Here is a 25737-nt window from a genome sequence, read left to right as displayed (position 1 = left end):
TGGATTTTTCTTCTTAGAATCTTTGTGGGTTAATTCGTACATTAACATACTCCCGGGGGAGGGGATGAGCGGTTAGTCGTTTCTCAAACGCTCATTTATTTTTATTGTTTCGCCAAGAGATTTTGCTAACTTGTTTGAGCATTTTTTTTTTTTTTTTGTAAGAATGGAGTTGTGGGTGACACTTCTTTTGGGGCATTGAAATTACATTATTGATCATATTTATGCGAATTGATTTGTCATTTTCTTCATATCCGCCTGAAATAATCCATCCCAATTTGGTGTTTTGAGCAATTGGTTGGTTTTCCTTGCCCTTTATTAATCCGTAGTCAACTATTTCAGCGAATGTTCGACTACCAATGAGAAGATCAATTTGGTGACTATTTGACGTACTTGAGTCAGCCAATTGCAAACCCTTGAGGTGTGGCCATTGGGCAAATGTTTTTGGGTGGATTGGTTTGATTTTTGTGATGTCTTGCGTTATGAACGTTGGCAAAGGCAGTCTATAATTTTTATCGTGCACAGAACCAATAAGAAGTGATGTTTTATGGGTGGCTGTACCAGCTGTGACGTTGGCCAGGCCGAACATGGGAAATGGTGTGATTCGTTGTCGAGAGCATTGAAGTAGTTTTGCGCCCCTTTCACTTAGTAAATTTGTGGTTGACCCCTGGTCAATTAACGCACGTAATGTGATTACTCCCCTTTTAGTATGAATAGGTACGAGAGCGGTGGCCAAGAGAGGTCCCTTTGTTTCGGCTCGATTGTGGAACGTTTTTTCTGGCCTTGATGCTGGATCCATTGTACTGAGTGCATCGTGTAATAATGTATGATGTCTTTTTTTACAACGTTGACAATCAAACTGCGATGTACACTGTTCTGTTTCGTGATTGTCATACAAACAATTGAGGCATAGCTTCTTTTCTTTAGCTACGCGTAACGCTATTTCCGAATTTTGAAACATTGGGCAAGAGAAAATTGAATGTTCCGCCGAACAAATGCGGCACTTATCCGATCGAGTATGGAAATATGCTGCATCATACTCATCAGCCCCATATTGCTTTTCCTCCTCCTCCTCCATGCTAGTGTCTCTCTTTGACTTTTCTGCTGTTGGTAAGGACGAGGAGTCGTTGTGATTTGGTCGTATGTGGATTCTTCTTGGAGGAAGCACTGAACTGATTTTATATCGTGTCTCCAAAAATTCTAAGAATTGTTTTAGCGTAGTTGGTTCATGCGAGCCCTTTCTTTCTTCTTCCCATTTATGTCGTAATTCGGGACTTAACTTTTCTTGTAACGTGAAGACGATCATTGGATCCCATGTATCTGTAAGGATGTCCAAATTTTTTATGCCCGCGAGACAGCTATTGGTAGTTGTAATAGCAAATCGAATTGATGCCGCAGTAGACATCACGGGAATATCGTGAAAGTTTTTCAAATGGGCGGAAACTATAGCATGCTTATTTTCGTATTGAGATACAAGTAGATCCCAAGCTGCATTATAATCATTTAAATGTTTTATGATATCTTTAGCCTCTCCTTCTAAATAATTTTTCAGGTGTGTCAATTTTTCAATATTATCTCCCTGATATTTATTCATTAGAGATGTGAACATTGCTTTAAATTCGGGCCATTTCTCGTATTTACCATTAAAATGTGGGACCGATATTTTTTCCAGGCGTATGCCCATATTCTTTGTAATAGTTTCTGACGTGTTTAGAGTGGTATTGGAAGTGGTTCGGGTAGTTTGAAAGAAGGAGGCGTTCAAATTGCGGTCCTCTTCATTTTCAACAAATTCGGATACATGAAATTTGCTATTTAAATATAAATCTTGGATTTGTCGATTTTTTGTTTTGATATCTGTCAAATTTTCCAAGGTGTGGTATTGTGGCATTTCTTCGAGCGTATCAATTGTACTCGCGAAATCATGATAAGCCTTTTCTAGAGCTCTGATGCGATAAGATATCAGGGTAGCATTGCTCGTTTCTGTGAATTTCATAACCTCTTCGGCATGATGTTCTAGATCCTCAATTACTCGAGTTCTTATTGATAACAGGCGGTTGAGTTTGGTCGACATGGTAATAGTGTTTATTTATTATTTGTTTCCGATTCGAAGGACCAAATGTTCGGTTGTGGACTGTATTTATAATAGAAATAAGGGGTAATGTTGCTAGGTTTTGAAATTATGTTTGAAGGGTTTTGAGTTGTGTGTATTTAGGTGTGTGTGTGGGTTTGTGGAATTATTCTTGTGATTGTGTTTTGATTTTTTTGTGTTTGTGTTTGGTTGTGATTGTTGATTGTATCAAATTTGATGTTATAAGGTTTGGCAAAGTTTGTCAACTTTGATGTTATAAGGTTTGGTAAAGTGTATTGATTTTGATTTTGTAAGGTTTGGTAGAGTGTGTCAACTCTGATGTTGTAAGGTTTGGCAAAGTGTGTCAACTTTGATGTTGTAAGGTTTTGCGTGAAAGAGATAGCATGAATGGTTTATTGAAAGTGCAAAAGAGATAGCTTGGAACGATGATATGAAACTGAAAGCGCGAGAGAGACAGGTATAGTGTGGAAAAAGTCGAGCAAAATCTCCGCGTGGCAGCGGCCGATTCTATTCGGTTCTCAGTAGTTCCGAATGTATAGGTTTCTCAGTAGTCACCTTGATTAGTTCTCATAAGTCCTAATTGTGGCTTCTCAATAGTTGCCGTGGCTTCTCACTAGTCGCCGATGTTTGCTTCTCAACAGTCGCAAAAAGAATGAACGCTCATAGAGCGTGCCGCTCTATTTATACTCTTCCGTTCGCATGAATTGTATGCGACCGTGTCTATGGGCCGTGTGGTTGTTGTTGTTTTCTACACAGCGTATATAGGCAACGTTCATGCTTTGTGTACTTTGCTTATGGCGAACGTTCGAGTGCGCATGAATGTATGGGTAAAATGGTTTACAGGGTGGTTAACAAGTTTTTTTTTGTTATATAGAGTGTATAAAAATGGCGCGCGCATGGAATTTAATTATTTTGTGATGTGAATATTATGTGTTTTGTTTTATGTAATTGTTGTTGTTTTATATGATTTTTTTGTATTTATTTCTAATTTATATTTTTTTGTAGATTTTTATATGGTTTTTTTGTATATTTTTTTGTTAATAGTTTTTTTTTATATTTTATGTTTTTTGTGAGGTTTTTTTGTGGATTTTTCTTCTTAGAATCTTTGTGGGTTAATTCGTACATTAACACTAGGTGTGTGCGGAAAAGTAATATGTTTTGAAATTTGTCTGAAGTTGGAAAAAACTTCATTGTTCGTTTCCCGACAATTCTTGACTTTCATGGACTTGGATTTTTAAATGAAAATAAATGTCAATGATTCTGTGATGAGCAAACTGACATATTTGACTGGAAAATAAACATACAACTTTCATCAAAATATTTAAGCCAGCCTTGACGAAATAAGATTCTCATAGACACTCCAGTCTCCAATGTACATTATTTCATGGATAAAACCAGGTGACACGTTTTCGAACAATATAATATTTAAAAATTCGTTTTTCTCTATTGAAATTGTCTCAACAGATGAATATTGTTTGTTTAAATGGAACCGAAGACTGTATCTCATATAATTTAGAGTAACTTTGAATTTTAAATAACATTGCCGCCAACAATACGAAATTGTACAAGCTTTTATATTGAAACACGCTCCGATATAGTGTAATAAAAGTTTCAATAGAAAAAATAAACTCAGATAATTGTGTTTCAATCGTAAAACATTTGAACACATGCAAAGTTTCGTCGCTGAGGAGACATCCACCGTCTGAATTCAAACGATAAACATGCTGATACAAAAAACTGATGATTCTAGTAAAATGTATGCAATTATTTTTAGTCCATCAGGGCTAATGGCTTATGGCTGATAATAATTGTACCTAAAATGTACCTTCAAAATAACATCATCATAAAGTCATTACTTCGATGGTGTTCTTCAGAACTTCTTCTGCAGAGCAGTGTCCTTCAAAATTCACGGGGATTTTCTTTGAGTTTTGTTTTCGTCATTCTATCACAATATTGAGTAAGCCCGAAATGTGGGCTCCAAATATTAGCCAAACGAGTAAGGTACAATTAAGTACATTTTTAAACCTAGTCCCAAGTTTCGACTTTTACATGCGCGGACATTCGAATATACATCCCCATCAGGGCATTATACGATGGAAAGCTATATCGGGGTAAAGTGTACTCTTTTAAAGATTTCACTAAGTTACTATTCGCCTTGTATTAATTAAAAAAAATGGTCCAAACATTCGACCTACGAAAAATATCAAAATAAAACTTCGTTTATATTGGGTGCGATGGAAAAAGCACACTTTATTTGTTTTTCACACGTTCAACAAAGTCACTGTCACAATTAAAATAAAAATCAATAACATGTGTTGGAACATCTAATGCTTGCGTGCCAAATAATAATAAAATCGATTAAAAATTACCATAAACCACATCTAGGTTATAAAATTAATTGACACACATTTTTTATGCTTTTTCTTTCAATTTTTGAGCACTTTTAATTCAAGTTAATATGCACCCGATGCATTTAAATGAATCAAATTAAAGTGAATTTTCCAATAAAAGTTTTGTAAGTATCAATTGAATGCCCTCCATGAAAGAGACAGGTGATCCGTCACCTTAGTATGGCTGTTCCATATAGTCAATTGGAATGGTGCTGACAACTTTTTGCTCTTCGACTTCAACGAACATATTCTGTTCTCTTTCTCTTTTTGCTGACCAATACCATCGCAAGGTGCCATAATAAGTGAATTCGATGGCCGACAATGCTGACATGCCCAAAAAGAGACCTATTACCGAAAAAAATTAAAAGTTCCAAATATTTTCAAGGCCCGTCAAAATTTTTCCAAAAAAAAACAGACCCATTAATCCGCCGATAACGGCCAAAAAATCAGAATACGTGTACACCTCAACTCGTTTCACGGTCTCAATATTCATTTCACGGAAAAAGACGGCCAAGCGAGCATTTTTGGTGCTACGAAGAAAACGCATGAGGGAAATTAAATGATGTAAATAAGGAAGGGATTGAGCTAAATAAAAGTTCTTTTTTGCGAAATATTTTTCACGGAATCACCTCCACTCAAAGTTCCTTTGCGATCCGTTCATGGTGACGACATCGAATTTAACACGATCGATGTCAGCTTGATACTCAAAGTGTGTGCATGTTGGTTTGCAATTACATTTTTGACGATAAGTGTCTGGATGTAAACTCATTGAGAACTTAGTTTCGGCATCATTGATGCATACAATGTTGCCACTGCCGCAAATTTTCGTGTGTATATCACCTGTGGATGATGGGAAAAATCAATTGAAATATCAGACTTTTCAGACGCAAAATGGACATTTTTTGTGTCCATTCGTCCGTTTGGTGATTTTTGACGGATATTTTTAAGAATTTCACATACGTGGTTGATCAAATCGAACGCATCCACATAAATAGCTGGTGAAATTAGCCAAACACTCCTCTTCACAGGAGGCTTGCGAATACCGCTTGAAGAATTTCAACGATCGTTCACGGAGGAAAAAGCAATTTCGCAACTTTGGATTGTAACTGCGCAAACCTTTTGCGGTGAGTGTTATTTTTGGGTAGATGGTGATTGTGGTATCTTCAGCTATGGGTACACGATATGTGTGCCGTTGAAGCTTAAGTGCTTCCCCCGGTGGCGTCAATATCACTCGATATCCCTGATCATAGCCCTTGCACCGATATTCAAAATCTTTTTCATCCAAGTACAGAGACATATCGAAGGAAGCTGCTCTTCCTGTATCGACCACTCGGAGCTAACAAGAAAAACATTAACCGAAAACTCCAAAATTTCTTTGGAAAAAAAAATATGGTTCAATTTACCGGATATTCTCGATCGCCTTCATTATCATCATAACCATTTTCAAAATGCCAGTGTGCAATTCTTCGATTATTTTTCACATTCATTATCCCCGGTGCCATGCTGAATAAGAAAATAACCCCAATTAGTTTGTGGAACCAATCATTTCAATTAATTTGATTGGCAATTGTCATGACTTACTACTTGGTATAGATTTGATCCGAATTGAGCGCATTGAATGTATAGCAAAGACCTTCCTCCGTTAAAATCGGAACAACATAATCCGAACAATTGACAATTTTACTTTGCCACCAGCACTCAAACATTGTTTCGTTCATTGTGTTGCCCATTTCAGTAATGAGATCGTAAATTGATTCATCAACATACTTATCCAAATTTCGTTTCTCCTCGAACTTATACTTGTCAGGGAATGATGTGCACATTTGTGACAAGTAGTTGAAAAGGACCAGACTAAAAATGACATTGGAATTGATTAGTCGATGCAATGTTTGAAAGGAAATACGGGTTCGACTGCGACACTATCACAAAAATTTCGTCTTCAAGCTACCAGAGTCATGCTGTTGAAATAAATATCTTTTGACAGTTGACTCATTCCCATCGTTCTTTACGCTTTTTTATTTCTAATTCCCAACCGTTCTGAATTAATGTTCTTTCAATTAAGATAGAGCGCAGCCTAGTCCCGTTTAATGAAAATACTCAAATTTACGCGAAGTTCTTTTAAAAATTAAAAGTTCCAATCGTAATTTTTGTAAAACTCACTCCCTTCCTTTTAAGGTGTTATTCATCCGGGCTTCGAGAAGTGCTTCATAGGATTCAATCAGGTCGCCTCCGAGTTTTATTGCTTTTGACTCGTGGCAAATTGTAACTGTAATTCACGCATTTCACAACAAAATTGTAAAAATTCATTAAATTTCAGCAAACGAACCTGTTGGAAATGGGATGTATGAAATCGGTAGTTCACGTTCGTTGAAGCTCAACGTCACTGGATACTCGTTCCACTGTTCCCAGGCGTTGCAGATGAATTTCACACAGAGAACAGACGAAACACTCAAAAATGAACCCCAGAACAATCTGATAAATTAAAACGGGATTTTTTATTCAAAAAGGCGGAAAAGATTCTCATAATTAAACAAATATATTCGGAATACAAAAAGGAAAACGACGAAAAACTATTGTCACCTTTCACTCCAATGGAGTTTCTTTTCCGTGAGATAACGCAGACCATGAATGTTTGAGTTGTCGCCGTACTCCCATGTGAACGCTTTCACACCACACAAAAACTCCCAAATCGCATTTTTCTAAAAGGGAAGGTTATTAACTGGGTTATTAAGAAGTGTTACCCCCTTAAGAATGTTCAAAGATATTTTTTAATTTGCTAGGGTTTTTTGTCGAGAGAAATTCTTTCGATTTCCTTGGGTGTTTGAGCCAAATTCTACCCGTCCCCATTATAATTTTTTTTTCACAGTGGATTCAAAAATTCTTTACTCCTAACTTTATTCTTCACTAGATAGGAATGGATTTTTTGTTTACCCCTCACAATTTTCTTAAATCCCTTGCCCCCATAAATTTCTACCTTGATCAAGCATGTACTGTACTATGTGAGATACAAGAGTTAGAAAGTACGATGAAATCGACTTTGGCGCGATTGTCTTCATCGCTCTTTCATTTAAAAAAAGACTTTCGTGCGCTTGTGTAAGGAATGGTGGTGAAAATAATTGGTTTGGTGGACTTACCACTTGATTGACATTTTCCTTGGCTCTTGTCGCAAAATCATCGTGTCCTTTCACTTTCATCTTCATCTTAACTGTCACCGTCACTATTTATTTTTTCACCAAATGAAAAGTGGTTTAAAAAAACAAAAGGCAAACAAGAAATAAAAAATCGAAAAATTCTTTGGTTGTTGCTTTCAAATAAATCAAAACTTTTCGTTTGTTTTTTTTATAGAATTAAATACTTTTAAACAAAAAGCGTCAACAAGGTGTCTCAAGTTTGGTTCGAACAAATGATGGTGTATTTGTCCTTCCTGGTTTTTCCAAACTGAATGCAATCGAAAAATACAAGAAAAAACAAACCATTTTATATCGTGTATTTTAAATATATATTTCAAGTTCAATGCGGTGATAAATTGAAATTTCCATTTGGATTTTAGCCATTTCATTATTGGATTTTTAGTGCCAGTTCGCACGTAAAAGAGCATTTCATTACATTAATGGTTAATTTTTCAAAATGGAAATGAAACAGTTTCAATGGAATTTATATGGACAGAAATGAATCGATGTAATGATCAATTTTGCGAGTAACTCATGCCGCTTGAAACTTGTATGTTTTGATGAAACAAATATTTTACTTTATTGTCCTACTTTCCAACGTTTCAAAATCATAGCAGGAAAGATTTTCAACAGCTTGAGGTCTAATACGTGGCACAATAAATTTATAATTCAAAAAAAACTCAAAGCATAATTTGAATAATGAAAATGCTGCATTTTTATGAGAAAATATTCTATGATTATTTGATATAAAAGTGCCTAGTTTCACCTGGTACTCCAACAAAATATTACCACTCACTTGTATTTATCACTTTAACAAACTTAAACAGTAACTTTTGAGGAACGAAACTACTTTGATAAACAAAATTACACGATTGTTGATAAAAATGTAGAAATTCAATTGAAAAGTTAAGCAAATCAAATATTTTAAAGGAAATTTTTTGTTCCTTTGAATGAAAAATTATGATTGAGATTTCAAAGTGCACTTCGCACAAAAATAAAATTCTTCCCAATTTGTGTGAGCGATTAAATGATACTAAATCGTTTTTTCAGTTACATTTCATTGATTAGGTATAGATTTTTAATCGAAATTGATAGATAAATAAATGCTATTGACAGATATTATTCATTAATCATTAAAATGTTTTAATTTATAAATAAACCCATATTATGATGGAAAGGTAATGTTACCCATATGAAACCTAAACGCTGTGCGCGTCAAATCGACGTTATTCGACGCTATGCAATGTGTATATACAATTGTACATTATATTTACCCCGTCGAATATTATATATATATATAACACACAGTGTGCGCAGCTACATACAGAGCATGCGAACATGCGTACGCTTGTGTGTGTATGAGCGCATTCCATATATCGTTAAAAACAACATGTATTGTATAACGCACACATCTACATACTAACGGTCAAGTGAGAAACGAATCCAAAGTACACTAATTATTTCTTAACCGATGTTATTGTTCAATATTTAGAAGGCAAAAGCAATAATGACATTTGTGATTTTAAAGATGCTGTAGTTTACAAAAAAACCAAAGAAAAAATTGGTGAACATATTTTACCATTCACTTTAAACGTCGATGGAGGAAAAATATTTAATTCATCCAATAGTTCGCTTTGGCCGTTGCAATTAGTTCAATTGTATTTGCCGCCAAAAATTCGATATTTACAAGAAAATGTGTTAGTAGTTGGATTATATTGTGGAGAGAAAAAACCAAATTTTGCTGCAATTCTCAAGCCAGTTGCAGAAGAAATGAGAGACTTATTCAAAGGAATATGTTTACATTACGCAAATAAATTATTACACGTCGTACCTGCGATAATGTTTTGTGCATGTGATTTACCAGCACGCGCAGCAATGCAAAATATCGCTCACGTATCTGGATATTATGGATGTCCATGTTGTGAACATCCCGGTCAATCGATTTTAAATGGTAAAACAAAAACCAAATATGTGAGATACTTAGCACAAGCTGAACCATCTCCAATTAGAACTCACACTAATTTCATAGAAATTTGTCATCAAATTTATAATGGTGTTACACCGAAAAATATGAAGGGTATAAATGGCATTTCACCTATGATCGGCTTTAAGCACTTCGATCTTGCAAATGGTTTTACCACCGATTGGATGCATGGATCATTATTAGGCGTGATGAAATTGATGTTGGACATTTGGCTGGGAAAACGAAAATTATTCTATGCAGATCATGAACATCACATTATTTTCAAGCCACTAACAAACAAAAATCAGAATGAACTGGACAAACGTCTCAAATCTTTAAAACCATATCATCGTCTAAACCATAAACCGAGATCGGTGATAGATAAAAGAGCCTTTTTCTCAGCAAATGAATATCGAAATATGCTATTTTATTATTTAAAATTTGCATTACGTGACATTTTGTCGACCGAATTAATTAATCACTTCGAACTGTTATCTGCGGCGACATATATGTTATCCAAGAGTCGAATTACACATACTGAAATATCAGATGCAGGAAAAATGCTAAATAAATTTGTCGACGATTTTGAAAAATATTATGGAGAAAATGCCATCACAATGAATGTACATTTATTGAGACATTATTCAACAGGTGTTTTAAACTCAGGACCATTGTGGACACACTCACTTTTTTCCTTCGAATCCAATATGGGAAAACTGAAAAGATTAAGAAAATCTTGCGTGGATGTAGTTGAAACCATTGCGTTCAACTATTGTTTAGAAAAAGAAGATCACAGTGCTTCAGACGAGACATATGATGATAATGTAGAAAACATTCAAATTCTTCATGCCAAAGCGCAAATTGTGTCACTTCAAATATACAATGCATTAACCGATTCAGATGTAAAACCAAATGAAAAAAATGAGTATATGGTCGGCAAAGGAATGAGAAAAAATCGAACAGTATATAAGTCAACATTGAGTCCAAAATCACAATTTATTGATTCGTTTGTGCAACTAAAAAATGGTTCAATCGGAGAAATTCAGTGTTTTATTCAATCGGAAAAAGCATATGCGGTTATAAAAATATATGAAACTATAAAGAACCACTATCATTTGAAACAGATACGTCCTAAAAAAAACAACAAATTCAAAGTGTTTCTATGTGATGAAATTGAAGAACAGCTTATTTATTTAAAATACAATTATTCATGTGTAGCATTTGTTGAAATGGTTGCTAATGAACCGAATTTTTTTGAAGGAAATTAATCAACGCTCTACTCTTACATAATCCAAATTTCTTAAATAATTGCGATGTGAATAATGAATGTTTACAGTGAATCAGTTTGAACTTGATCGATTTTCGATAATCGTCGTGTATGCATTGTCCCTTCCGCCTTACATCTCATTCTTATAATAAACATCAACATACACACAATCGCACAAGTGTATGATGCAAATTTGGAATGTGTAAACCCAAGAACAATAGAGACACATACACACACATATATATACAACAATATGCATCAATACACACAAAACGGTCAAACGCGGTAACGATCAAAAGGCTCGTGCCGCTCTCAAACAGTCGCTTACCGAAATCAAAGGAAATTGGTCGCAAAGAATTTTTTTTGTTGATAAAAGTCAATTTAGTGTAATATTCAAAAATTCCAAAAACATGAATCGAGTAACTCGCAGCCGTGTAATTGTGAGCATCGATGGCGAACGAAAAATATATCTGTGCCATGAAAATTTGGATGAAATTGAAGAAAATGGGGAATTATTGCAAGACAATTCGGAAAAATCTAATTTGTGGGTCGAAGAACCGAACACATCTCAAAATGAAGTAAACGCAAACATGGTCACAACAACAGCAAATGCATCTCGAATTGAAGGAAACGAAGACATGGTCACAGATGAACCAGTACCGGACGTAGTAGTTGGTTTTGAAAATATGTCCATTGAAGGTAGGTTTTTGTTAAATTATATTAAATTGTTTAAAATGTAAGACAAAATAAGTGACAAATATAAAGAAAATTTGCTTGTTTCATAAAAATTATTGGCATGAGTAGAATTTTCAGAAATTGAATGCATTACAAATAAAAACAGAGTAGACGTCAAAAAACGTACGACAGTAATATTTTCAATTAACAGAAAAACGAAAACAATTTCATGAAATAAATCACGAAATTTCAATTCGATATATGTACGAAGAATCAAAGAAGAAAGACTCGTTTATAGCATTCACATTCAACGTACGAACGTGTATGCTCATGGCACACTCAGTTGTATGTTTGAAAAAATATTCGCATTACGTTTGTTGTTGCTTGTACCGCAAGAAATAAACAAAAGAGTGCGTATTTTTTTTAGAACAATATTTTTGTGTTAGTGATTCTTTTGAGAAAAAAAAACAAATGTCTTTCATATCAAAGAAGAATTTGTCATTTATTTTGTCTTCCAGTTTGAATTGGAATATAATGTGATGTACTGCACCGCATACTTGATTGCTTTTACTGTGTTATATATGCTCAGTGGGGCTCTTGACCTAGGTCAGTTGTCAATATCGTGTTGATGTGTGTATTAAGTTACAATTCGACGAATTCATGTTTTAAAATGTAAGACATATTAAGAGAAATGAAACTTATGTACACTGTACATCGTTTTTGAATTTTGTTGTAATTTTTTTTTTATGTATTTTCAAGACATTTTTGAGTTCATTCACTTGTTGATCGATTTAATTTGTTGCAATTTGATACTGACTGCTATATTGATTTTGAGGATAAAACTTATTTGAATTTTTTGAATTTGTTTAGATTGTGATAATTCATCCGACTCTGTCATTTATGTGGGTACAGAAATGGATGATTCTGTAATTTACGTTGATACCATCAAGGGTGAGACAATTCCACCGAAAATTGAAGCAAATGCAAATGGTATGTGCAAGTGTTTATAATTTATATATTATATTGTGGTTCAGCTACATGCATCTGAACGTATTTTCTACATTTTTTTTTGTTTGGTTTGTTTTTCAGACTATGCAGGTGATATTTCATCAGACTGCTCTACCGAATTCAATTCACCACCGTCATATACCGAACAACTACGTGAGCTGTATAAGACGAATGCTCGAAACACAGAAGGTCAAACAGTTGAAGAGATTTCGGAAAATAAAAATGGACAATCGGATGAGACACCAAATGCTCCCAACATTGAAAATGAACCAGTTGAAAAGGCATCTGAAAATGGTAATGGCGAATCGGACAAGGTGCCAAAGGCTCAAAACATTCAAGATGAACCAATCGAAAAGGTTTCAGAAAATGGTAACAGCGAATCGGATGAGGCACCCAAAGTTGAATCGTTGACACCAAAATCGGAATCGGACATTGGCAATGTTTCGCTCAAACATGAAATCGATAGCACATCAGTCGATACGAAAAACGAATTGGCATTAAAAGCTGTCGTTAAGAAACTTGACTTTTAAGAATGTTTTTTATTCCATTATTTTGTTTGTTTCTAAGTAAATTTACGTGCAAAAACCAAAAAGTCAACAAAATGAAATAGAATTAAACTTTGTTACAAAAAAGAAAACAGTTTATTAAAAATATCAATGAAAACACACGTCTCTTATTTATCTACGGTAATTATTTGCTTTTTTGTTTACTGCTTATGATTCGGAAATTTTAGCTGTGGTTGTGCATCCAAGGGAATTCTGTATACGGTAATGGATCCGAAAGTCATACCTTTTTTAAAAAAAATTGAATATTTAATATTATGTATGTGTAAATATGAAAAACCAAAAGCAATTTTTGAATGTGGCTTACTTTGTTGGTGCTGAGAGGTTAACACATGACCGACACAATTTTCCGTGGATTTTTCAGAGGGTTTCACAGGAGAACTCGAATGATCGATTTTGCGATTCGTTTTTCGTGCCGTGGAAATCGCATTGTTGAGAAGTTTTTGCAGTCTGATGGCTCTGGGTGTTGTTAGCTCGGGCATCATTCCTTCACCGTTTAACCTTTCTTCTAACATGCGTGAAACTATATCAACTTTGTCTGGTGAAATTGGTTTTTTACCAGCTGGTACCTTGACATTAGTTGCAACTCTGTCTAATAGATTTTGTTTACCACCATGCAAGTATTCAACACACTTTCTTACAAAAGTGGAATCGTTTCGCTCTCCGCTACGTATTGAACGTAAAATATTCATTTGAGAGGGTGAAAAATGACTTTCATGTTGTTCATACTGGTTTTTTGTGGTTGATTTTTGAATTTGAAATTGAAGTTTTTTTATTTTGAGATCTTTTTGGAAGTTAATACTTTTGGATTCATCCAATAATTTTTTCAGCACTTTATTGTCCTTTAGAAGCCTCGAATTTTCCTTCAATATCTTTTGGTATTTTTCATTGAGCACACGCAATTCGTTGTTTTGTTCAACGTTTGTTGAATCTTCATCGTGTAGGCGATGCTTTTGTGAATTTTCGGTTTCCTCTTTTTGAATAATTTTGACCTCTTCATCAAAGTTCTCCTTGAATATGCTTGGCATTAGCATATAATTTTTTATTTTATTTTTTTGTTCATTTTTTGCTTTGGATTTTGGCATTTTTATTTCTTTTTATTTCTTTGTTTTTTCTATTAACTCAAAGCAATTGGTGCAATTGTTGCTGATTTATAATTTTGTATTTCGGGCGCTAGTATGTAGATGTGATACACAGATGTGTGTGTGTGATACACTTGTGAATATTGTCAATATTGTTTTTAACGATATATGGAATGCGCTCATACACACACAAGCGTACGCATGTTCGCATGCTCTGTATGTAGCTGCGCACACTGTGTGTTATATATATATATAATATTCGACGGGGTAAATATAATGTACAATTGTATATACACATTGCATAGCGTCGAATAACGTCGATTTGACGCGCACAGCGTTTAGGTTTCATATGGGTAATTTGAAACTATTATAAATATATGAAACTATTTTTATATCGCATTCACATGCACATTTTTAAAAAGTGATATGTATAAAATCTTAATGGCAATTATTTTTTAAATTATGTTTTTCTGGTTAAATGACAAAAATGATCCCGAAAGTTATTCAAATTATTGAAAGTTTCAGATTTTCAGAGACCCTCATTTTCAAGTTTTTCATTTTACTCGATTTTTAAATATAAAAACGCTTTTCAAAGCTGATATTTACATCATACCAATACATCGTTCTTGAGAAATTCAAGTTCTTCAACCTTCTATTAAATTCACACTATTAAAAACTAGGTGTGTTCGGGAAAAAAATAAAATAACGAAACAAATCGCAATTAGTCTTATTAGACTTATCTAGGATTTAATGTAAGACACGAAATCTAAATTTTTTGAAATTTCTGTGTAAATCAATTTATGTTGATTTTGCAGTTCATGACACAATATTAAATATTACAAAACGAAACCCGGACTTACGTGAATTCTGTTTGTCTTCTGTGGCTGGCTGGAACTAAAATCCAATAATAATCGGTCATCATAGAAAATCCGAAAAATTCTATGGATTCTTTGTTTAGATTGAAGTGTTCAAATTTAAGGCAAATCATTTTTGTTACCTTTACCAATGGTGAAGTAACGAAGGCATTTGCATATCAAAATCGTTATATAATGTCAACATAATCGATGTCATTTAAATTAATGCGTGCCAATTCTACGGTGTAATACAAAGTACTTGTCGAAATAAGGGGATATCAGTTCATTAGTGAAAATCAATTCAATTTACATCAGTTAAGGAAGTCATTTTCAAATATACTCATGTTTTTCTAACTAGTGGTCATTTGATAAACATATTTGTGCCTACGGCACTTGTAATTACCGCTATACCAAAAAAATGAACATGATACTTCATTTACGTGGACATTCAAACAATATTCATCAAACGCATCCTATTCACTCCCATTGAAATGCTTGATATGTCACAAAAACCTTGCATGGCAAATTGAATGAATCTTGAACTGGGTTCGCCACTGCTATGAACGTTGTGTATAGTAGTCCTGTTAAGAACGTCGCCTTCTGAAAGAAGTTCATGAACAAGTTCAAATTACACTTTTCATCACACAACGCCGTTCAAATCACGTCGCATTCCATCCATTTTTCATGAAATGCATTCAATCAAAATAGTATAAAATCACATAACAAAATTCAAAAACGCACGCAAAGTGATAGAATTGATGATGAAATCTAAACTTGAGTGTTTCAGTTAAGTTGAGTGCTATTGGCATGAGTGCCATCTGTCGGAAGTCGTCACAAGTGTAAATAAAAGCTTCCAGACTTCACTCGTTTTCGGAATTTTACTCAAAAGCGTCCCAAAGAAGAAAACACTCAAAAAATTGAAATGAAGAATCACTCAAAAGGTTCCAAGTAAATATGTCTCAATTTTATCGTTTTTACAACAAAAAACAACTCAAATTTGCGTTTGAATTTCAGCATTCCTGAAGATGAACCAGCTTTTCCGCTTCTTGAGTCTCTTTGAACAAGCATGTTCACCATTGAAAACGGCATAGTTCCGCAATAGCAATGACATCACCTCAAATACATTAACTTTAACATTTGATGAAGTATTAAAAGGAATGAAAAAAATCTCATCAAACTTTTCAAGAGAGAGAAACATCTTATGAACATTCAATTTACCTTTATGTCTTACCCAAATTGGATCTGTAAACAATCCACATCGCATTGTATTGCTAAGGTGATTACTGTGAATATTCAAAAATACGTTATTATTGAAAGAAGGTTGCGACCATTGAGTTTGCTGAAGTGCATTGACGCAGAAACGTTGGAAAAATCGAAATTCACCAACATTTTCACTCTTTTGCATGAACCCTAGTTTGTGCGGCAGTACATTTGTAACAATTGACAAAATGTGGAACACATGAACCAACGAGGCATGAACTCATGTGTTAATTGAAATTTCAAGCATAAATCATGGAATTGTTGTTGCATTGGCTGATTTTGTCGGTGTACAAAACAAATCTTTTCTCGATGGAACCATGTTTATTCTCGACAAAGTATTCATCCGGCATAATTTCTTATTGGTATTGATCCGAAAATTTCGGGTGAAAAAAAATCGTTTTGACCTATTTCTTGGAGAAATCGCGATGAAGATCAACCCATTCCTTCGTAATGAAAATGTTTGTTACACAAATCAATTACGGAAATGTATGTTTTTCAATTTGTGACGTTTTCAAAATCATTTGCTTCGGAAACGCTTATGCACAAATTGTTCTCATCTTCATTTTACAATCCGGAATATTAAATATTGAATAATTTCAAATTTGAACGATACTCGACGTATTTGGACCAATGAACATGATGAATGTTCACATGAATTTGTGTAGAATATTTTCATAAATTCGAATTTTGGTTTTACACATATGAAAATCGGCATTCGCCGTAAGCAACAACCATTGAAGTCAAAAGTGATTCAAACATAACGATGCATTGGAAACCATTAAGTTTATCAGTCAATGATTTACCTCTTGAAATGTTTGGCAACCGAAGGCGATTATCATAATTCGTTTTTGGCTGATATGAAATCATGACGGCTCTCTTTTTTTCGGGCAACAAAAGAGCAATAACAGTTGGTTTTCATGTGAACTGTTTCGATATAGAAGTGTGCATATGCGTCATAAATAATGTAAGAGGATATGAGTCTTATAAGTTATAACGATGGATACGGCATAAGTCATGCATTTCACACAGGCGAAAAAATATATAGAAGAATGGTGCCAGCTGTGACAAGATTTAATGGCAAAAAGATGATGAACGATTAAGAATTTATGCAAAACACACACTCAGATGCCAGATGACATTTATCAAAACAATCATTGCGAACTTTTTTTCACACACACACATACGAAATTTACTATTATTGTTCATTTAATGCACGACTGTTTACATATTCATCTTTATTTTTTTTTTGTCTCTTTCGGAAAAAAATCGGTCACATTGAATTCACACGTGCAGCATGACAACAGAATTTACACTTTGAATGCACACACAAAAATCCGTTTATTTCCTGACGTGACGGCATATGGATTGAAATGGCAAATTTCAAAAATATGTAATGCAAAGCATACATTTCAAACATATCACGGAATGTATGGATTTTGATTTATTGACAAAATATTGTTGTGCAAACACATTTGTGACTTACGGAAAAAGGAGTTTTTTTTCGGGTACCTTGCCTTATTCACTGAATAATGGTCATTGATGTATGGAAAAAAATATAAGAAATAAACGGAAATAAAATGTGAATAGATTAGTTGTTAAAATTAGCTTTTATTGTTGGAAATTGAATTGTTTTGATAGATGCACGCCCACGATTGGAATTCACAAATATGGTTTTCATATTGCAAAGATTGATATCAACGAAGATAGCTGTAGTAGTGCCACTTTGACTTTATTTAATTTTTTGAAGCAGTCATTGGATACTATTTCTAAACCTTTCTTACCTTTTGTCCCTTTTCCAAACGATTTTATGTAGTCGCATGTGATGCATACTCAATTGATTGAAATGTCAGTTAATGCGCTGTATGACACTCTTACCTTTTTTGCTCATTTCGGCATTCAATTTAGATTATTTAATACTCAATTGGTTTACATTCAAAGCTTGCTTGGATACAGGGTTCGCAACCCCGACCGATACCTGACCGAATCGTAACTTTCGACCGACTCTCAACGGTCTCGAAAAACGGTGAGTCTGCGAAAATATTCCATGGTGTCTTCGAAGTGTCAGATCTCGGGATTCATACAATGGTGTCACGGAGGTTCCGCGTTTTTTCGGTGAATAGTTTGATGTAAATAGCTTTTCCGCTGAATCAATGCTTTATCCGGCTTTATCAATTTACTTCTTCATTGAAGCGTGCGTTGCTGCATTTGACGCCGTAAATAAGTTTTTCATCAAAATTTGACAAAAGCTTTAATAATCTTCAATACTTAAACAACAAAAATCAATTGATGCATTCAAAACACTATAGTGTTGGTTTTTAATTACAAACGTGGTATTTCGTAACCTCGACCAATAATCCATCTCGATCATGATTGCGATTTTGTCATAAAAAAATTTCAATAAAAAATGTAGAAAAGTTCCCTTCGCCTATTGAGTATACGCGGTATGAGTTTAATAGAAAACTATTAATTCCAATCAACTCGAACGTCATTGTGAACAAGCATCAAATGAAATTCTAATCATGCCACCGACTAGAAAAAAAACTAAAACTTCTTTGCCAAGCTTCTACAACAATTTCTTTTATTCGTGATGCAAACAATGAAATAAATTCAACTGAAATTATTCACATATAGATTATAATTTTATTATTGCATAAATTTTCTGCGTCTCGAAACCTCACAATACGAAACCATGTTGTTTTTCTTTTCATCAAGTTAAAGTTCATACGAACATAATTAAAATAAATGTGGTTTGCCTGGAATTCTAAAAATAAAACTAATATGTGGGAAAGGTCATTCTCCATTTCCATTTATAATATGAAAATGCCATGCATTACATCGAAGTTTTCATTCGCATTAACATTTACAGCTCTTATATAATAAGTTTTAATGAAAGAGAGATATTGGTTTTAACTACATGGTAACTAAATGGTACAATCGACACTTGATTTATGCGTTTCACATGTGGCTTCATTCGAAAGTCAGTGCTAAGCGGGAGATTTTTTTTTGCATACACCTAGTGTGTGAAAGGGAGTATTTGAGATTTTATTTCTAGCAGAAATTTTCTACCGTCTTTTAAAATTTCTTCGTTTTGAATGAAAAATGGGAAAATGGCGGTGAATTTTGACGGCGAAAAATATAGGAAATATTCAAATTGAGATTTTGAGTAATCATTTTCAATTTTGGAAGATGAAAATCGACAAATTTAATTTATTTTCGTTTTTCGCGTGAACATTTTTTTGTCAGACGGTTTTTTTCATCTCATGTCTCGCTGAAGTTATTTTTGAAAAAGAGAAAGTTAAACGTGAGCTTTTGGAGACAAAAAAGTGGTACAATTGACTCTATTAACTCGTACCATTTGATTTTTGCCGATTTTTATTGAAATTCGTTGACTTTCATTGAAATATCGGAGTCCGGCACAGAATGGTCTTTAAGTCCAACTTAAGAGTGTATTGGAATTCATCAATGGATTCACAGCTTCTGAGTCAAATGTTCAGACCAGGTGTCCAACGAGTTTGGAGTGTTGACCAGGTGTCCCCTCCGAAAACCTCATATGAACACTTTTTTTGGCTTTTCACTTTTCTTGCAGTCGAAATGAACCCCTTACATAAAACTTTTAAGCTTAAAAGATAAAAAAACCTCCGAAAACTTTGAAATGAGTCCCTTCCTTGAATCAAGGACCTTGATAACCACCATCACAAGAAATGAATGAATTGGATTCTACTGTCTTTCTAATTAATGCCATAATCCCCGGATCGATTGCGTAGATATATGTCATCATTTAGACAATACAAAATCGATAATTTCCACATTTATGTCACATTAAATTTCTATTAATTCATAATCACTTCATCTAATTTAATAATACTGTGGGATGACTTACCAATTATGCTCACTTATACAATATCAAAACGTTCATATATCTTAACTTATAGTGTGTAGCTTTCTTCTGTATACAATAAATTCCGTAAAAATAAATGAGTAGTAAATTCAGTGTTTTTCTTCTGAAACATTTTTGTTTTAGGCTTTTTTAACACTAGACATCTCAATTGTGAATGGGGTTTTCCATATCTATTGAATAAATATCTCTATTTTAATGAAGATTCATTTTGTTCATAGAATAATAATTCACATGGACCGTTTTCAGCAATTATCACATTTATGACTTACAAATAACTCTATTTATCATTCAAAAAATCCAATAACACTATTATTAATATATGGTATTTGCGAACAAGACATCAACGTTCTACACTGACACTGATCTGACAAATGAAGATTAAAGTTAATGTCAATACAACATGAAAATATATTATACTTTATATCTAAACATTTAGCAAATGACCGAAAGCCTCACATTTTCCATATGAAATGATGAAAAGTGCGTAAACAAAACATGAACCAAACCAAAAACTTTTGCCAATAATTTTCATCAACGAAATCTGTATTTCTTTATCTTTCCACTTGTCTGCCTTTCTATCTCTCGCTGTCTCTCGCTGTCTCTCTTCTGTCCAATCTCCTTCGCTTCATAAAATGATTTACATTCACAGTCTTTATCACTGCCGTAATATTCATAATGTCAGCGTTTACTTCAATTTTATTGAGAAATTCACGCCGTTACGTTCTACAACCCAAAATTTGTTGATCTAATTTGAAACCGTTTTTCTTGATAAGAAAATTTATTTATGCCGTTTTCACTCCGGTTGCAACCGTTTCGGTCATAATTCATGTGCTGTGCTGTTGGTGTTGCTGCTGTGCCACAAGGAGAATCATACAACGTTTAAAAGATGCACGTACTCATGAGCGAAATTCGGCAGGCGAATGTCAATAAACATTTACGCAATTTAATACATATTTTACGACATGTAATCAAATGCAACGTGGGAAGTTTTAAATGTGTCAACATGACTCTGGGTCAAAGTCAACAATAATTCAATTCAAATGAATTCATGTCAGATTTATTCGACGATATGAAGGGGTAGACAACGATTTGAATGAGCGTTTTCAATAGCATCTGATGCTCAAATTTCATTGGAATTCATTTTGTTCAACCGGTTGAATTCAAAACAAATTGCTTTTCTTACATCTTGCATCGACCTAATTTTCGAGAAAATTCAATAAGTAGATCAAATGAGAGCTTTGTTGCTAAGCAGAAAAAAGAAGAACATCATTCCGGAAAAAACGTTGTAAATTGGTTGAAATCGGCATTGTAGAAATATTGCGGTATAAGTTGTTCATTACTTGTTTCAATCTAATTGCGAACAAAAACCATTCATGAATATTTGATTGGATAAATCAAATGCCTTCGTTTTCAATGTCGCACACATTTTGACCTTTCCGAGTAGGTGACGCACAACAATAAATGCGTCAAATTTAATTATACCTGGTTTTTGTTTATCCACTTTTTGACTCGATAAAATTACATGTGAACTTGTGGAGCATCTTTGTGCGGTCGGTCGGTGGACAAGGCGTCTTAGCGTTCACAGTCAATAAAACGAGAAATTAGTATTCAAAGTAAGGAATATCCGACATAAATTTTGTCCAGAGACTTTATTTGCACGGTGGGAGTCGATTGCGGAGAAAAACGAACAAATCAGTGGGAATTAGAAATAAAAGTCCCTTGCAAATATTACGCCACGGGTGCGTGTCTAACAAGAAAGGAAAATCGATATAATTAATTATGGCTTGTTTTTTCGCCAATTAATTTTTTCCTTCGGTTGTATGAGCTTTGTATCGAAGGAGTTTTCCGTAATATTTCAGGAAGAAAGAGGGAAATATGGAGGAGAAAGAGATGGAGGAGAAAGAGATGGAGAGAGAGAGAAAAGGGGAGAGAGTGTAAAAGAGACAGAGAAAGCTGATGTAAGAGAGAGAGCAATAAAAGGCGAGTGATTGAGCGTGAGAGAGACAGCGTAAGATAGAGGGAGTGCGAAAAAAGCGGAAGAAAGAAAGTGAAAAACACAAAAAAATCTTTTACAGGAATCGAAACGCACACGTGCTATACACCCCAAACGAACTTCCATTGATGCCGGACTAAGTTAACTGACCCTTATTTATCATTGTGTCAAACGAATGGAAATATAATGTTTTTTTTAATCGCAATAACAAGGGATTGGCGACAATTCATACAAAATGAGTTCGATTTCGTTTCCTTTGAACGAATGATTTATATGTATGGAAAAACCCTTGAAAACAAACCGAAGTTTTGCTTAAATTTATGCATTTTATGTGCCTATCGAAATGTTTGACCATACTTTCGACGAATTACTTGGGTTTATCGAGTTAATTGTGCGTATTTGCCACGATTGCTCTATTTTATGCCAGAAATGGTAGGTTATCGCTTGCGGGCACAATGTTTGATTGACCGAGATTTTAACGAGAGAAACATTGATGTTATCGATGCGGCACATAACCGAAATAAACACTTGAATACCCAGATGAACTGAAGTAGATGAAACCAAAATCTGTGTGTGTGAACACAAGAGCAAATGATTTTGGTGTAATAAATATACAAACGTGGCGATGAAATCACAAAAGCAAATATGAATGCTCGACTTCCGGTCATAACGTTTACTTATACCAATTGTCTTGGGGTAGGATGATTTTGGGAATTAATTCACAATCCACAGTATTTCATATGATTTGCCTACGGTGGTTTATCTATTTTATTTGATTTTGGACTAGAGAGTGTTGTTAGTGGATTTCCACTTTGCAGAATGGTATAAAAATTGGTTGTTGAACCAACGTTGTTGTTATTATTTGATGTACTCGCTGTACTTGGTTCATTGCACGATTCTTCGTCGATGATGCAACTACTATCGGCGGCCGATGGGATGGTCGGTAAAAACCGCACACTTAATCGTGGCGATGAACATGATGGTTCATTATGCTCTTCTTGCACCGCATGTTGTCGTACTAATCGCGGCTTGGCACTGATTATCAACGACTTGCCTGAATGGAAATGGGAGAAAAGGAAGTAGGTTAAATGAAATTTTGAACTCGGTTCTGTGGTCAGTCCTTGAGGTTGTTTTAAGTTTTGGACTTTTGCGACTCGTGGTTTTGACCACAGATTTTACTCGCTTTTAGTTTTCCGTGATGGAAAGTTATTTTAGTTCTTTTTCGTGGTTTTTGATAGTTTTTCGACTTTTTTCACTTTTAAAGAGGACATTTTCGAGCATTGAGATCAGAGACTGTTTTGAACAATGCATGTCTTCTCACTGGAAGGAACCGGAGGAGCACTGAGGAGTGAAGCTCCTCCCCACATATATCGCCCTGAGAAACAGTCTCTGATTGAAAAAAACCCTAAAAAAATGTGCGATAGTACTTACCAGTTAACGATGGTGTCGGTGTCGTGCAAGCTGCACTCGATCGTGACAGTCGAAAAGTGGAAGTGCTTGCAGTTGTGCCCGAAGCCGATGAATCATTCCTTGAGCTCGATAAATTCGAATCTTGTGATGTTTTCCTAGTCACTAACCACGATGAATGTCTACGCCGTGTGTCCAACACCCTCAACGGAATCGAACAATGATGCGGAGGTCCATGTCTCCACGAGTCCGATCGAGACGAGCTAAAATTATCGCTCGACACCGAACTAGCTCGTTTAAATGGTTTTTGTTGAATTTCCGCAATTTTATATGCATATTGATCACATCGAATGTCCCTCCGAATATCCGAACGTTTTTTCGGTTTTTTGCATGTCACGCGATTCCAAATGCGTTTCCAAAATTTCGGTGGCGTTTCGTCATGCGGAATACTATGTTCCAATAATTTTGAGCATGCACACATTTGTCCGGTCATCAACGGTGGCAAATCTTTCGATGACCGTTCGCCCAATGAATTTGTATTGGCCGGTGTTTGTCGATTGCTAAAATTCGAACTATGCCTACATCGTCCGATGCCACGTGTAACACGCGATTCTTCAATCGTCTTACAAATGAGTACGCAATCTTTTTTAAATTGTTTTGTCATAATTGCATACAAAAATGGATTGCAACATGAATTTAATGGCAACACAAAAACGGTAAAAACTTTTGCCTGATTTAGATTGATGAGATGCACTCCAAAAACGGCGGTGATTGATAGAAATGCAATTGGTGACCAGCACAAAAAATCGGTAAATACTAAAAGTGCCATACGTTTTGCAATACGTGAATCATTTGAATTCCATGCTTGTGAACCACGAATGGCGCAGTACATTTTCAAATAGCAACCCATTAGAATGACAAATGCCACACCATTTATGAACATTAGAAAAATAACATAGGCCAAACTTGCTGGACCATTGGTCGTTTCGAATGGCAAACAAATGGCAAATTTTCGATAATCCGATATACCAATCAATGGCAGTGATGCCATTGTGAAGGAGAACAACCATCCGAATATCATGATGTAGCCGGCATGTCGAAGTGACAGACGTTTGTTTAAGTGCATCGCATGGGTTATTGCATAATTTCGCTCCAATGTTATCACAGCCAATGTATATACGGATAGTTCGGACGATAGAACGGCCAGGAAACCAGCTATTTGACATCCAACACTCATTTGCCATGGTATTGCAAACATACGAAATTCACCTAATGTTGATGCATCCACAACGGCCAATATGCCCAAGTAAATGCCCATGAAAAAATCAGCGGCCGCTAAATTACACACCAAAAATCTTGGCACATCCATTTTTGAACGCGAAAATATTAACACAAATACAACGGTGCCATTGCCAAGCATCGCTAATAGGAATACGACCCATACACCGCACCGCAGTGTCCACCAATCAAATAAGTCTTGGCAGGGTAGAAATGGTCCTGGTAAATGAGATAGAGATTTTTGGAAAGAGATTACAATGCTGTGGAAAATGTAAGACAACGAAATGGGGGAAGGAGGGAGGGAGGTAGAGAAAAAGTGGAAAGGAGGTGGTCGAAAAGAAGAATAAGGGAACGAGGTGTAAAGAGCAGCAAAGAACAAGAGAGAAAGAAAGAAGGAGAGAGAGAGAGGAGAAGGAGAGAAAGAGAGAGGTGAAAAAATAGAAAGAAAAACACCAAAAACAACGATGAAGTCAAAAAATGAAATGAGCATCGGAGTCAAGGTAAAAAAAAAGTTTTCCAAAAGACAGCAGTTAAATAAACACAAACAAAGAGCACAAAAGAAAATTACAAACGACAACAAAATTAACTCTTCCCCCCAACAAAAAACCCCACTGTCTCACTCTTAAATATGTCTTACCTGGTAATGGTAAACATTGTACCGATCCTGCTACTAAATCACTGTTCAATGCTCTTGTTGGCGACATTTCTTCTTCGTAATACTCTTCAACATAGGTTGGCAAATTGCCCGGATACGTAAAATCTTGCCCGAATGAATCCCACAGTTCATTAATTTGACTGCCAAACTTTTTGCTCAAGTTATCTGCAAATATCGTTTTAAAATGA

The 25737-nt window shown here is 34.8% G+C and overlaps 3 protein-coding genes across 6 annotated transcripts in view; all 3 read right to left on the bottom strand.

Annotated features, from left to right (window-relative positions):
* Nucleotides 1–205: 205 nt before the first annotated feature.
* LOC116347982 lies at nucleotides 206–2068 on the bottom strand (the record flags this gene model as incomplete). The annotated part of the gene is made up of 1 exon (XM_031778819.1): nucleotides 206–2068. A coding segment is annotated over exon 1 (1863 nt), but the record flags the coding sequence as incomplete, so codon positions are not given.
* A 2338-nt stretch (nucleotides 2069–4406) lies between these two features.
* Nucleotides 4407–7769, bottom strand: LOC116347987 (pickpocket protein 28-like). Its single transcript, XM_031778825.1, has 10 exons — nucleotides 7611–7769; nucleotides 7057–7175; nucleotides 6803–6948; nucleotides 6637–6742; nucleotides 6058–6327; nucleotides 5880–5979; nucleotides 5437–5812; nucleotides 5106–5316; nucleotides 4894–5006; nucleotides 4407–4821 (listed from the first exon to the last, which is right to left on the bottom strand). Exons 1-10 carry the CDS (start codon nucleotides 7674–7676, stop codon nucleotides 4652–4654), a joined length of 1677 nt encoding a protein of 558 aa, XP_031634685.1. The 5' UTR covers nucleotides 7677–7769; the 3' UTR covers nucleotides 4407–4651.
* An 11178-nt stretch (nucleotides 7770–18947) lies between these two features.
* Nucleotides 18948–25737, bottom strand: part of LOC116347977 (leucine-rich repeat-containing G-protein coupled receptor 5-like) — a 53625-nt gene continuing 46835 nt past the window's right edge. For all 4 annotated transcript variants that reach the window (XM_031778809.1, XM_031778812.1, XM_031778811.1 and 1 more), the window contains 3 exons: nucleotides 25532–25714; nucleotides 23641–25113; nucleotides 18948–23263 (listed from right to left, as the gene is read on the bottom strand). In XM_031778809.1, the coding sequence (XP_031634669.1) occupies nucleotides 22959–23263; nucleotides 23641–25113; nucleotides 25532–25714 (1961 nt within the window). In that variant the 3' untranslated portion in view covers nucleotides 18948–22958. The remainder of the gene's footprint in view (nucleotides 23264–23640; nucleotides 25114–25531; nucleotides 25715–25737) is intronic.

Source organism: Contarinia nasturtii, unplaced genomic scaffold (genome assembly GCF_009176525.2).
Source record: "Contarinia nasturtii isolate CC-2019 unplaced genomic scaffold, AAFC_CNas_1.1 Cnas_scaffold_2227, whole genome shotgun sequence".
In the NCBI taxonomy this organism is placed as follows: domain Eukaryota; kingdom Metazoa; phylum Arthropoda; class Insecta; order Diptera; family Cecidomyiidae; genus Contarinia; species Contarinia nasturtii.
This window is presented reverse-complemented; position numbering and strand designations above follow the sequence as displayed.